Raw genomic sequence first — 13218 nt, 5'->3', positions numbered from 1 at the left:
TCACTGAAACTGAAATGATGCATACTCAGCAAAACAAAGTGAAATTTCTGCTCAGATTCTGGAATAATTATGATAAATATATTGATTTTTGAAAGATGCACACATTGTAATGATGTCCTGTACAACAAACTGATAAAATACAGCCATATTTTTCCAGTTCATATACTTCACACCTCAGATTGACTCATAAACTTCAGTAAAAAACACGAGTAAGCACAAAATAATGAATGAATGATCACTAAAGACTTTTAAATGTCATCTGGGGAAAAAATGACCCCCTCTGGTGGTTCCAGGTGGTACTGAAATGCTGCTGGGTTTTTTTTTATCGTTTTGAAAAAGTCTTCAAAATTAGCCTCTTTTGGTCTAGCATTTCTAATGTTTTTAGAATAATATCTTAAAACTAGAAAATTCCTGAAGAAATTTAACTGGGGCCTGCCAAAGTGTGCCCGTCGGTTTGGACCCAGCGTTCCGATGCTAAAAATTTGCATCAATGCTAAGCTTAGCTCAAACATTCAAAAGAACCATGTGGAGAATCACAAGAATGTTGACTAACATGGACATGAACGATTCAGCATGATAATCAGCTCACTAGCATGTTGTCTATACTTGACTTACACCATTAAGTATACTAAACATGGCTAATAAGTCAGAAAATAGCTAATAGCTTATTTAAGCTAAAAGGCTAATGTTTAAAATTATACATTCTAATATTATAGCATTCTAATATTATTGCATCGCCTTACGGCGATGCATTAACCTGAGGGTCATATTGAGGCTTTTATTTTGAAATTTGCAGTAAGCTTCATATTAAATGCCCACACTAATCCAATGTGTAAGAGTGCTTTGGATAAACCAGTCACATAAAGCCAAAAAGAGCAAATACATGATGTAAAAATTGCCAAGGCTTTTATTTTGAAATTTTTGTTAAGCTTCATTTGAAAGGGTAAAAGTCATTCCATGTGTAACAGTCATTGGATTAAATCAGTCATATAACGCTCAAAGTAATGACCTGATGTAAAAATTTTCAAGGGCTTTTATTTTGAAATTTTCAGTAAGCTTCATTTCAAAGGGCCAAACTCATCCCATGTGTAACAGTGACAGGGTTAAATGAGTTATATACAGCCCATAGCAGCAAGTTGTTCTAAAGGCCAGCTCAGTCCTCTGTTTTAACTGAACTACTAGTTAGAACTACAGTGATGCGTATTTGTAGTCCTAAGCAGCTCTCCCTGCTCTGGGTTCCGTTGCCATGGTAAATAATCCTCTCTGCCAGCTGTGAGTGAGACATCCAGGGGGAGACAATTCTCTGTTTGAGCCAGCCAGTTTGACTAAAAAAAGCATTGCAAACAACTGTTTCCCGTTCGGGAACCGTAATACATATTCGAAAACCGGGATCGAGCCGCACGTTTTGATACCACTTTTGTGGGTGGGCTCGCAGCGGTATGAGCCGCATTCACGGTGACGGAAGAATAAGTTACGATAAAGAGACATTCTATTGGGTGTAGAACAATAGGTGCCTGCCATGCAATGCATGGAGGCAGTGACTGACTTGCTTCGCAAGTCAGTCACTGCTCTCCTTATGCATTGCTATGGGCAGGCCCCAATAAATAAAGAGACATTCTATTGGGTGTAGAACAATAGGTGCCTGCCATGTCAATGCATGGAGGCAGTGACTGACTTGCTTCGCAAGTCAGTCACTGCTCTCCTTATGCATTAGCATTATGGGCAGGCCCCAACTAGAAAATTCCTGAAGAAATTTAACTGGGGCCTGCCAAAGTGTGCCCGTCGGTTTGGACCCAGCGTTCTGATGCTAAGAATTTGCATCGATGCTAAAGAAAGCTGCAATGTAATCAATAGCATGTGGAGAATCACAAGAATGTTAAGTAAGCTGGACATGCAACATTCAGTATGATAAAGCAAGTGTATTAGCTAAATGGAGCAAATATGCTAATGTAAGCATAAATACTTTCAGTAGCATGTGGGGTGTCATTAGAATGTTTACTGTCATTTACTTACTCCATAAAGTATACTAAACATGGCTAATAAGTCTGAAAAAATGAAAATAGCTTATTTAAGCTAAAAGGCTAATGTTAATCAACTGCCTTGCTGTGCAAGGCAGTTCCTAACCTGGGATAAACAGATAATGCAGAATGATATCACTGCAGGTGCACTGTCCAGAGGGGCATTTTGAGGCTTTTATTTTGAAATTTGCAGTAAGCTTCATATTAAATGCCCACACTAATCCAATGTGTAAGAGTGCTTTGGATAAACCAGTCACATAAAGCCAAAAAGAGCAATTAGATGATGTAAAAATTCCCAAGGCTTTTTATTTTGAAATTTTGTTAAGCTTCATTTGAAAGGGTCAAAGTCATCCCATGTGTAACAGTCATTGGATTAAATCAGTCATATAACGCTCAAAAAAGCAATGACCTGATGTAAAAATTTTCAAGGGCTTTTATTTTGAAATTTTCAGTAAGCTTCATTTCAAAGGGCCAAACTCATCCCATGTGTAACAGTGACAGGGTTAAATTAGTTATATACAGCCCATAGCAGCAAGTTTTTCTAAAGGCCAGCTCAGTCCTCCTCTGTTTTAACTGAACTAGTAGTTCGAACTACAGTGATGCGTAGTAGTAGTCCTCAGCAGCTCTCCCTGCTCTGGGTTCCGTTGCCATGGTAAATAATCCTCTCTGCCAGCTGTGAGTGAGACATCCAGGGAGACAATTCTCTGTTTGAGCCAGCCAGTTTGACTAAAAAGCATTGCAAACAACTGTTTCCGTTCGGAACCGTAATACATATTCGAAAACCGTTTGAAGCATATGAGAGGGCTATTTGTCGTCTCACATAGTCCCGCCATTCATATCTCTACCTCACTCACAGTATTAACAGCGATGAGATAAAAAAGTGTGTGCCAAGGTCTGAAATTTTTCAGAAATACATGGAAGTGAATCAGTGAGATCTGTCTGCTACCCTGGCGCATGACTTTGCTCTGAAGCACCTGGAGAGAAAACTGTAAGCGCTAGATAATTTTTGAAAACATTTGACCGGAGCAGGCACGCGTATCAATGTCATGACCAAGTTTGATACCAATCATGCAATATTTGTGAGCGTGAGGGCGAGTTAAAAAATGATTTGGGGTCAAAATGTCGCTCTGACTCTCACTCTAGCGGAGCAGCCTTCACACTCTGATTTTTCCAAAAAACAAAAACTTTGGGTCGCTTAGAAAGAAGTTGTGGACAAACCATAATACATATTGACGTGCTGTCTTCACTTTAAAAGAGATCACGGACGTATCTACAAAATGAAGTTTGAATGGCGTTTCTACATAAAGTTATGACGACACAGAAAATCCTCAAAAATAGGGTATTTTCAGGATTTACTGGTTGCCTCGTCCCCATGACTACGATAGATGCAGCAGGTGAGCTCGTTCGTGATTTTGGGGTCGTTTTTGCTTTTACGTCCGCCATGGTAACTCCAAATCCCACCAAAGTAATAGCTCCAATGCCGGGTTCGAGCCGCATCGTTTTGATACCACTTTTATGGGTGGGCTCATGGCACGAGCCGCATTAACGGTAACGGAAGTATAAAATATAATATACTAGAAAATTCCTGAAGAAATTTAACTGGGGCCTGCCAAAGTGTGCCCGTCGGTTTGGACCCAGCTTTCTGATGCTAAGAATTTGCATCGATGCTAAAGAAAGCTGCAATGTAATCAATAGCATGTGGAGAATCACAAGAATGTTAAGTAAGCTGGACATGCAACATTCAGTATGATAAAGCAAGTGTATTAGCTAAAATGAGCAAATATGCTAATGTAAGCATAAATACTTTCAGTAGCATGTGGGGTATCATTAGAATGTTTACTGTCATTTACTTACTCCATTAAGTATACTAAACATGGCTAATAAGTCTGAAAAATAGAAAATAGCTTATTTAAGCTAAAAGGCTAATGCTAATCAACTGCCTTGCTGTGCAAGGCAGTTCCCTAACCTGGGATAAACAGATAATGCAGAATGATATCATTGCACCGCCTGTGGCGGTGCACTGTCCAGAGGGGCATTTTGAGGCTTTTATTTTGAAATTTGCAGTAAGCTTCATATTAAATGCCCACACTAATCCAATGTGTAAGAGTGCTTTGGATAAACCAGTCACATAAAGCCAAAAAGAGCAATTACATGATGTAAAAATTCCCAAGGCTTTTATTTTGAAATTTTTGTTAAGCTTCATTTGAAAGGGTCAAAGTCATCCCATGTGTAACAGTCATTGGATTAAATCAGTCATGTAACGCTCAAAAAAGCAATGACCTGATGTAAAAAATTTTCAAGGGCTTTTATTTTGAAATTTTCAGTAAGCTTCATTTCAAAGGGCCAAACTCATCCCATGTGTAACAGTGACAGGGTTAAATTAGTTATATACAGCCCATAGCAGCAAGTTGTTCTAAAGGCCAGCTCAGTCCTCCTCTGTTTTAACTGAACTACTAGTTAGAACTACAGTGATGCGTATTTGTAGTCCTCAGCAGCTCTCCCTGCTCTGGGTTCCGTTGCCATGGTAAATAATCCTCTCTGCCAGCTGTGAGTGAGACATCCAGGGGGAGACAATTCTCTGTTTGAGCCAGCCAGTTTGACCAAAAAAAGCATTGCAAACAAGTCTTTCCCGTTCGGGAACCGTAATACATATTCGAAAACCGTTTGAAGCATATGAGAGGGCTATTTGTCGTCTCACATAGTCCCGCCATTCATATCTCTACCTCACTCACAGTATTAACAGCGATGAGATAAAAAAAGTGTGTGCCAAGGTCTGAAATTTATCAGAAATACATGGAAGTAAATCAGTGAGATCTGTCTGCTACCCTGGCGCATGACTTTGCTCTGAAGCACCTGGAGAGAAAACCGTAAGCGCTAGATAATTTTTGAAAACATTTGACCGGAGCAGGCATGCGTATCAATGTCATGACCGAGTTTCACACCAATCATGCAATATTTGTGAGCGTGAGGGCGAGTTAAAAAATGATTTGGGGTCAAAATGTCGCTCTGACTCTCACTCTAGCGGAGCGGCCTTCACACTCTGATTTTTCCAAATATCAAAAACTTTAGGTCGCTTAGAAAGAAGTTGTGGACAAACCATAATTCATATTGACGTGCTGTCTTCACTTTAAAAGAGATCACGGACGTATCTACAAAATGAAGTTTGAATGGCGTTTCTACATAAAGTTATGACGACAGAGAAAATCCTCAAAAATAGGGTATTTTCAGGATTTACTGGTTGCCTCGTCCCCTTGATGACGAGAGTTGCACCTGGTGAGCTCGTTAGTGATTTTGGGGTCGTTTTTTGCTTTTTAACTCCAAATCCCACCAAAATAATAGCACACCTCCGGGATCGAGCACACGCGTTTGATACCACTTTTGTGGGTGGGCTCGCAGCGGTACGAGCCGCATTCCGGGTGACGGAAGAATAATAAACTAGAAAATTCCTGAAGAAATTTAACTGGGGCCTGCCAAAGTGTGCCCGTCGGTTTGGACCCAGCGTTCTGATGCTAAAAATTTGCATCAATGCTAAGCTTAGCTCAAAAATTCAAAAGAAGCATGTGGAGAATCACAAGAATGTTGACTAACATGGACATGAACGATTCAGCATGATAATCAGCTCACTAGCATGTTGTCTATACTTGACCTACACCATTAAGTATACTAAACATGGCTAATAAGTCAGAAAATAGCTAATAGCTTATTTAAGCTAAAAGGCTAATGCTAATGAACTGCCTTGCAAGGCAGTTCCCTAACCTGAGAGAAGAATATGAAGCATTCTAATTATTGCATCGCCAGGCGATGCATTAACCTGAGGGTCATATTCAGGCTTTTATTTTGAAATTTGCAGTAAGCTTCATATTAAATGCCCACACTAATCCAATGTGTAAGAGTGCTTTGGATAAACCAGTCACATAAAGCCAAAAAGAGCAATTACATGATGTAAAAATTCCCAAGGCTTTTATTTTGAAATTTTTGTTAAGCTTCATTTGAAAGGGTCAAAGTCATCCCATGTGTAACAGTCATTGGATTAAATCAGTCATATAACGCTCAAAAAAGCAATGACCTGATGTAAAAATTTTCAAGGGCTTTTATTTTGAAATTTTCAGTAAGCTTCATTTCAAAGGGCTAGACTCATCCCATGTGTAACAGTGACAGGGTTAAATGAGTTATATACAGCCCATAGCAGCAAGTAGTTGTAAAGGCCAGCTCAGTCCTCCTCTGTTTTAACTGAACTACTAGTTAGAACTACAGTGATGCGTATTTGTAGTCCTCAGCAGCTCTCCCTGCTCTGGGTTCCGTTGCCATGGTAAATAATCCTCTCTGCCAGCTGTGAGTGAGACATCCAGGGGGAGACAATTCTCTGTTTGAGCCAGCCAGTTTGACTAAAAAAAGCATTGCAAACAACTGTTTCCCGTTCGGGAACCGTAATACATATTCGAAAACCGTTTGAAGCATATGAGAGGGCTATTTGTCGTCTCACATAGTCCCGCCATTCATATCTCTACCTCACTCACAGTATTAACAGCGATGAGATAAAAAAAGTGTGTGCCAAGGTCTGAAATTTTTCAGAAATACATGGAAGTGAATCAGTGAGATCTGTCTGCTACCCTGGCGCATGACTTTGCTCTGAAGCACCTGGAGAGAAAACCGTAAGCACTAGATAATTTTTGAAAACATTTGACCGGAGCAGGCACGCGTATCAATGTCATGACCAAGTTTGATACCAATCATGCAATATTTGTGAGCGTGAGGGCGAGTTAAAAAATGATTTGGGGTCAAAATGTCGCTCTCACTCTAGCGGAGCGGCCTTCACACTCTGATTTTTCCAAGAATCAAAAACTTTGGGTCGCTTAGAAAGAAGTTGTGGACAAACCATAATACATATTGACGTGCTGTCTTCACTTTAAAAGAGATCACGGACGTATCTACAAAATGAAGTTTGAATGGCGTTTCTACATAAAGTTATGACGACACAGAAAATCCTCAAAAATAGGGTATTTTCAGGATTTAGTGGTTGCCTCGTCCCCTTGATGACGAGAGTTGCACCTGGTGAGCTCGTTAGTGATTTTGGGGTCGTTTTTTGCTTTTTACGTCGCCATGGTAACTCCAAATCCCACCAAAAATAATAGCACACCTCCCGGGATCAAGCCGCACGTTTTGATACCACTTTTGTGGGTGGGCTCGCAGCGGTACGAGCCGCATTCCGGGTGACGGAAGAAAAATAAATAATACTTAAAGAGGCATTCTATTGGGTGTAGAACAATAGGTGCCTGCCATGCAATGCATGGAGGCAGTGACTGACTTGCTTCGCAAGTCAGTCACTGCTCTCCTTATGCATTGCTATGGGCAGGCCCCAATAATTGAATCGAAACCCTTTCATTTCCAGACGGAACCATAAACAGTAAGTCCATTTCTGTCGTAAACTCCCTCTGTGAAGTGAGAGCACATGCTCTGTGGATTTTTAAGCATCTGTTCTCCTTATTGAAGTGCTAAGCCTTACTTTAGTTTTTATTTTACTGTTGCACATGAAACCATAGTCCACACTGTCACTTTTAGAAAATTATGCAAGTGAAAGTATATTCATTTAAATTGACGCTACACTTATGTCCATGATTTGTATCTGTGTTTACGATCTGAGACTTTTAGATTGTGAAATTCCGTGACTGATTAAAAGATGTTTTTATAACAGCACAGGGTACTTACTACGTTTGTTGTATTTGGCCTTGTGTGTGGTCCACAAAATGCAGCATTCCCAGCACTAAGCATAGCAATGAACCATAGTCTAAATGGGATTCTATAATTATTACTTTATTAGCTTTATTTCTGAACTACAGCACAGGACACTGGAATTGTAACTACATCAACATTTTTTATTTATTCTGTAATCTTCATGTTTTCTTTCTTTGTACACATTTTATGCTATTATATTTTTATAACGGATATGTTTGTTTTTGTTGTTGTTGCGTATTCATGATCATTTCTTTTTTGTTTTTGGTCGTAAATCTCAAGGTACAGTAGAGATTTCTTTTTAGAATTAATTTCTATAGATTTTACCTCTCTCTAAAGTTTCAGGAGAATCTCTGCTTAAAAAAATTATATTAATTAAACACTATTTCTACTTTCTTTTCTCATACTGTGAATTCTTATTTTTGGTGACAGCGAGACAGTTGTATTAACAACCACATAGGCAGATGTTTGGTGTCGACTATTTTTAAGTGATCAGGTAATATTTTTTTTTTCTAGCCAGATAAATCCTGTGATGTAGATTTGTAATAAAGAATGTCAGTATTTTCATATCAATGCTATATGTCTGATGGACATTTTTATCATCTGAAGGATATTGTTATAAGAATGAACTGGAAATATTATAAAAAGTAGATGCACACCTGTAACTGCTGACGGTCAGAGCTGGATACAATAAAGTAATATGTAGCAATACTTGCGTTTTTTTGTCTTTAATATGTGGACAAGTTACATTCAGAGCCTTGCAAAAGCACTATCCCTTGAAATTAGTAATTTTCTGATTTTTTTTTGTGTGCAATTTTTCAGCTGTGGGGAAGATGTCCAGGGTGTACCCTGCCTCTTACCCGTTTACTGCTGGAGATAGGCACCAGCTTCCATTGTGACCCCACTAGGGATAAGCGTGTATGATGATGGATGAGTGGATTTTCATTTTTCATCTGTTTTAGAATTTATTTATTTATTTTTGGTCCACAAGTGTTTCTGACTGATGAACAATGTAGATTAATTAAAATATTAGTAACAATAGTGTTTATTAACAATAAATATTTAACAATAATTAAAATTTTCTCCTGTAACAAAGCAAAGTACCTTCCAATTTTCCAGAAAATTCCGCGACAAAAAAACGGACATCTTTGTCCACATGATATAAGACAAAGAAAACCATTCTAAAATAGTTTTTTTCTCAGAATTGCACTCTGATATCTATGACCAGCTGCATAGTTTTTCTATTCACCATTAACAACCTTTTTATTTGCTTTTATAAATCCACAAACCCAGAATGTTCAGGAACATACGACCACTGAATAAACATTCTTCAGAATAAGGAATTACTAAAACCTTCCCTGTGTTTTATCGCCATCTGGTGGACAGTTTGTAAAACGCTTTTAACCAGCGAAACTATTGAGCGGTTCAGCAATAGTGGGAGTTTAAGAGAAACGTTTAGCCAGTTTTCAAACCCATAACATAAAGAAAAATTTATTTTTACTCGCCACGCTGTAAAGTAAGAATGCGTAATTGTAGTTAGTCGTCCACACAGAGTTCTTCACAAATTTTTAAAGGAAAATGTATCAGAGGAGCAGTTATTACTTGAGAAAGCAAGGCCTCAATCTAATATTTTCCCTTGTGAGCAATAATGGAAATTATTATTACCTTTTAAGTGTAACATTTGTTTTTCCTGTAAGGTATTTTAACATGTTGTTTTAATGAGCAGAATAAAAACAAAATCATATACTAAAAATATTGTCATAATATTTCTGACAAGAACACTATCATAAAATTACAATATAATACAAGAGCCAAGCCAGAGATTATGATTCAGATAAACTATTAGAACCAAATGACATTTTGTTTAGTTGACACGTGGGCGCCTCATTACAGGCCTAAAATATTCAACATCTGTCGTCGAATGAATTGAGTATCAACAGACTGACACAATGTTAGTAAATGGGCTTGCAATAGTTTCGCAGTATTTTAAGTCGACTTTTACTTTGACTACAGAGGACTGATTGAAAAAGTTGTAAAAAGTGGGACTATAAAAGTTCGATTGTGTTAAGTACCCTTTTTTGGTTAAACAAAGTACTGGACAAAAAGACTGTTTTTACTTGGACTGTTGTTCTGATGTCAGACCATGGCAGCTCAGTGGGGTAGTCATGGAAATTCCGGATATTTTCCTGGATTCGGATCATGTTTAACGAGTCCCAAGCTCCTAAAATTCATTAGTTAGCTCCAGTTCTTTCAATTAATAGCTAAGCCAAGTTCTCATACTTAATGAGTTTGTTTGTATACAAGCATGCCAAGAATAATTATAGTAATGTACATTACTGTTTATTTTCTAATCCAATGTTTAAAAGAACAAAAACAAAACATTTTTGACGGAATGACTTCCGCTGGAACAAACAGGACAGAGTTGTTGTTGTTGTTCAGGGTAAACTACAAGAACCCAAACTATCGGCTCGGTTTCGAGCGACACACCAGTAGCTGAGCATCACCATCACATGACGTGACGTGTAGCCAGCATGGCGGCGCTGGAGCTGAGATAGAACCCCTACTGGACAGACACCGATAGCCTGGCTTTTGCTAGCTTCGTTCGTTACCTGCTATCTTCGCGGGGGCCAGGCCGAACATGACGGCCTGAGGAGAGGAACGGTTACTCGACCGAGAGATGCAGGAGCAGCGACAGCGGCCGCCACGGGAGCAGCAACGGCAGCACTCGCAGTCGGAAAACAGTAAAACCAAGAGCATGTTTCTGTCCAGGGCGCTGGAGAAAATCCTGTCGGATAAGGAGGTGAAGAGGAGCCAACACAGCCAGCTGCGCAAAGCCTGTCAGGTGGCGCTCGGTAGGTGCTTTATGTTGGCTCCTGGTTCCGACACACCGTTTTATGGGTCACATTTCATGTATTTCTTTGTATCGAACATGTTGTTAGGGGGGTATATTGGATGAGCTACCTGAATTAGCCATTTTCTGTTCCCAAATCAAATATTGTGATTTGAAACAAATGTATTTTGCGGAGGTTAATCCACAACAGGCTTAACGAGTCTAGTAAGATGTGTTTTTCCATCTGGACTCGATCAAAGGCAACCCCCACTCCCAAAAGAAAAAATTTAAAAAATTGAAAAACTCCTGTAAACGTACACAAATGCAATTACGATGTCACTCAACTAAGCTTTACTTTATTTATTAATTTTAAGCACAGTTTGTAATGCATAAAAAATACATCGCGCACAATTTATTCAGATACCAAAAAAATAATTACGAAATAGCCCTTTAATCAACCGTCATATCGGAAGCTAACTTCAGCTTCGTGCACTTTGATGGCCTTTCCTGCATGCTCAGCTGTCAGCTAATCATTGAAGGCAGTGGTGTGTCGCTATGTTTTGCCACCACTCTCACACTTTGATAATGGCTCTCCCATGTGTACTAAACTATGACTATTATCATCGGTGTGAAATGTAGCTGTCGTTAGCTTGCTGTGGCTAGTTTAGCCAAACAGACCAATCGGTGCGTTGTACGTAGCACTGTCACCCAGCCAGACAGTCCAGTCCTGCTGTGCGCACACGCACGCACGAACACACACACACACACACACACACACACACACACACACACACACACACACACACACACACACACACACACACACACACACACACACGCGCGCGCGCGCACACAGAGAAGCTATCCAACTCCCGGATACTCTACCCGGCCTGCTTTTCCATTGAACACATTCACAGATAGTGTTACATACGTCAGGCTGCTGAGCTCACGGTGTCTTTGGTGTGTATTAGTAAACCGCGTGTCTTTGGTTTGAAAAGACCTCCCTATCAGGTCTGACGAGAGCTAGGTATGCATTTGTGCTAATGCTTTCTCCTTCAGTTTTGTATTTGTTTACACTCAGGAGTATTCACAGGATTTGATGACCAGTTTGAAGTGAAAGACTCAATTTATTCACCTAATTTCTCCCAGCTTTCCTACCGGCATTTTGTCTATTTTAACCATTTAATTTAAGCGTCATACCCAGATAGTGCTGTTTTAAAGTTGTTAAGCCTCCATGGGAGTGTGAAATTTAACATAAATGTGTAACCCACTATCAGAAATGACAGTGACTTTATCACATTGTTTATTGGTTGACATTAATCAGATGGTGTGGATCTTGGAACAGCAGAAGCATGATTCCTAAGTTGTGGTTGTTGTTTTGTCTGAATCTCCAACAGAAATAACACCTGTCTTTTTAATTCACAGCTTCCTTTGCAGCTGTATATATCAAAAAATGTGCTACTCAGTGGTTTATAGACATTCAATTCAGACTTTTAATCATGCATTTCTTTTTCCATGGTAGAACAGTTAAACAACATTAAACAAATGTACTGTATTGATTTGTAATGGCAGGGATTGAGTGCACAAGTTTTATTGTTTTGTAGATCTTAATACATGCAGACTCAAATATAACTTTACACTCCTAATATTTAGGCAAATGTTTCCTAGGAACATGTACTTTGATCAAATGCTTTTTTTAAATCAATCAACAAGATTCTTGCTGGATGTTTTACCGCTATTAGCAGAACATTTTAATTGGTCTGTTTTGTTGTACATGTGCTACTTTCGTGCATAATCCATGAATCTGCAACATCTCCGAGGTCAAAGATATCCCAAAAGATTAATGTTAACTTACTTCTGTCTATTGCATAAACCAGCACTTATGTGTTTTTGGGATTATTTTAGAGCTATTTCAAAAATATTTTAGATCAAAGGGAAGTTAAATGTTATAGCTCGTATCTTCAAAGAGTCCTTGTTGGCAGGAAGGATCTTGCGTAGCAGTCAGTCTTGCAATGAATCTGAAAAGTCCTCTGAGTGAAGACTGTTTTATGACAGTGTGACGACATGCTAACAGCTTAATCCCCAGGCAGCAGAGACGATATTCCACAATAACACGACCTGGATGACACTATCAGCTGGCAAACATTGCTAATCCACCTTGTTTGCTTTTGCCGCTCCACTTTAAATCTTTGTCTGGCTGTAAGGTTGGAAAGATGAGGATATGAGGAACTCTGTCCAAGTTTCAACCATCTACCTACTGACTTGAGAAGAAGTCTGTGCACTTTCTGCAATCCCCCATAACAACTAGCAGAGAAACGAACCCCTCCCCCTCTCAACATACTTTGGTCATTGTGGTCAAAAAGCTCAACTGTTGTCTGACTGGAAAAGCCTTCTTTGTCTCGTCTATATGTATATGTTATGAGCAGCTGCAAATTTCACTGATGTTGATGTTCATGGGGTGACATTTGGCAGTTCCTGAACATTACAGAAAATGTTCCATCTTCTGAAGTTGAAAAAGCCAAAGGAACGGCCACACACACTGCCAAATACATTCCAGTAGCTTCTTGATGGCTACAATAAGGATGTGGTCAAGGTACAACTTGACAATGGACATTTAGTTAATTATTTACAGGGGTGACA

General features: G+C 39.2%; 1 protein-coding gene across 1 annotated transcript in view; it reads left to right on the top strand.

The window, feature by feature from the left end:
* Positions 1-10220: 10220 nt before the first annotated feature.
* Positions 10221-13218, top strand: part of arfgef2 (ADP-ribosylation factor guanine nucleotide-exchange factor 2 (brefeldin A-inhibited)) — a 28370-nt gene continuing 25372 nt past the window's right edge. Inside the window, exon 1 of the mRNA XM_044128597.1 lies at positions 10221-10600. Within this exon, the coding sequence (XP_043984532.1) occupies positions 10426-10600 (175 nt within the window). The 5' untranslated portion in view covers positions 10221-10425. The remainder of the gene's footprint in view (positions 10601-13218) is intronic.

The sequence above is a fragment of the Gambusia affinis genome, linkage group LG01, assembly GCF_019740435.1.
Source record: "Gambusia affinis linkage group LG01, SWU_Gaff_1.0, whole genome shotgun sequence".
NCBI classification, from domain to species: Eukaryota; Metazoa; Chordata; class Actinopteri; order Cyprinodontiformes; family Poeciliidae; genus Gambusia; species Gambusia affinis.
Note: the sequence above shows the minus strand (reverse complement) of the source record. Positions and strands in the feature narration are given on the sequence as shown.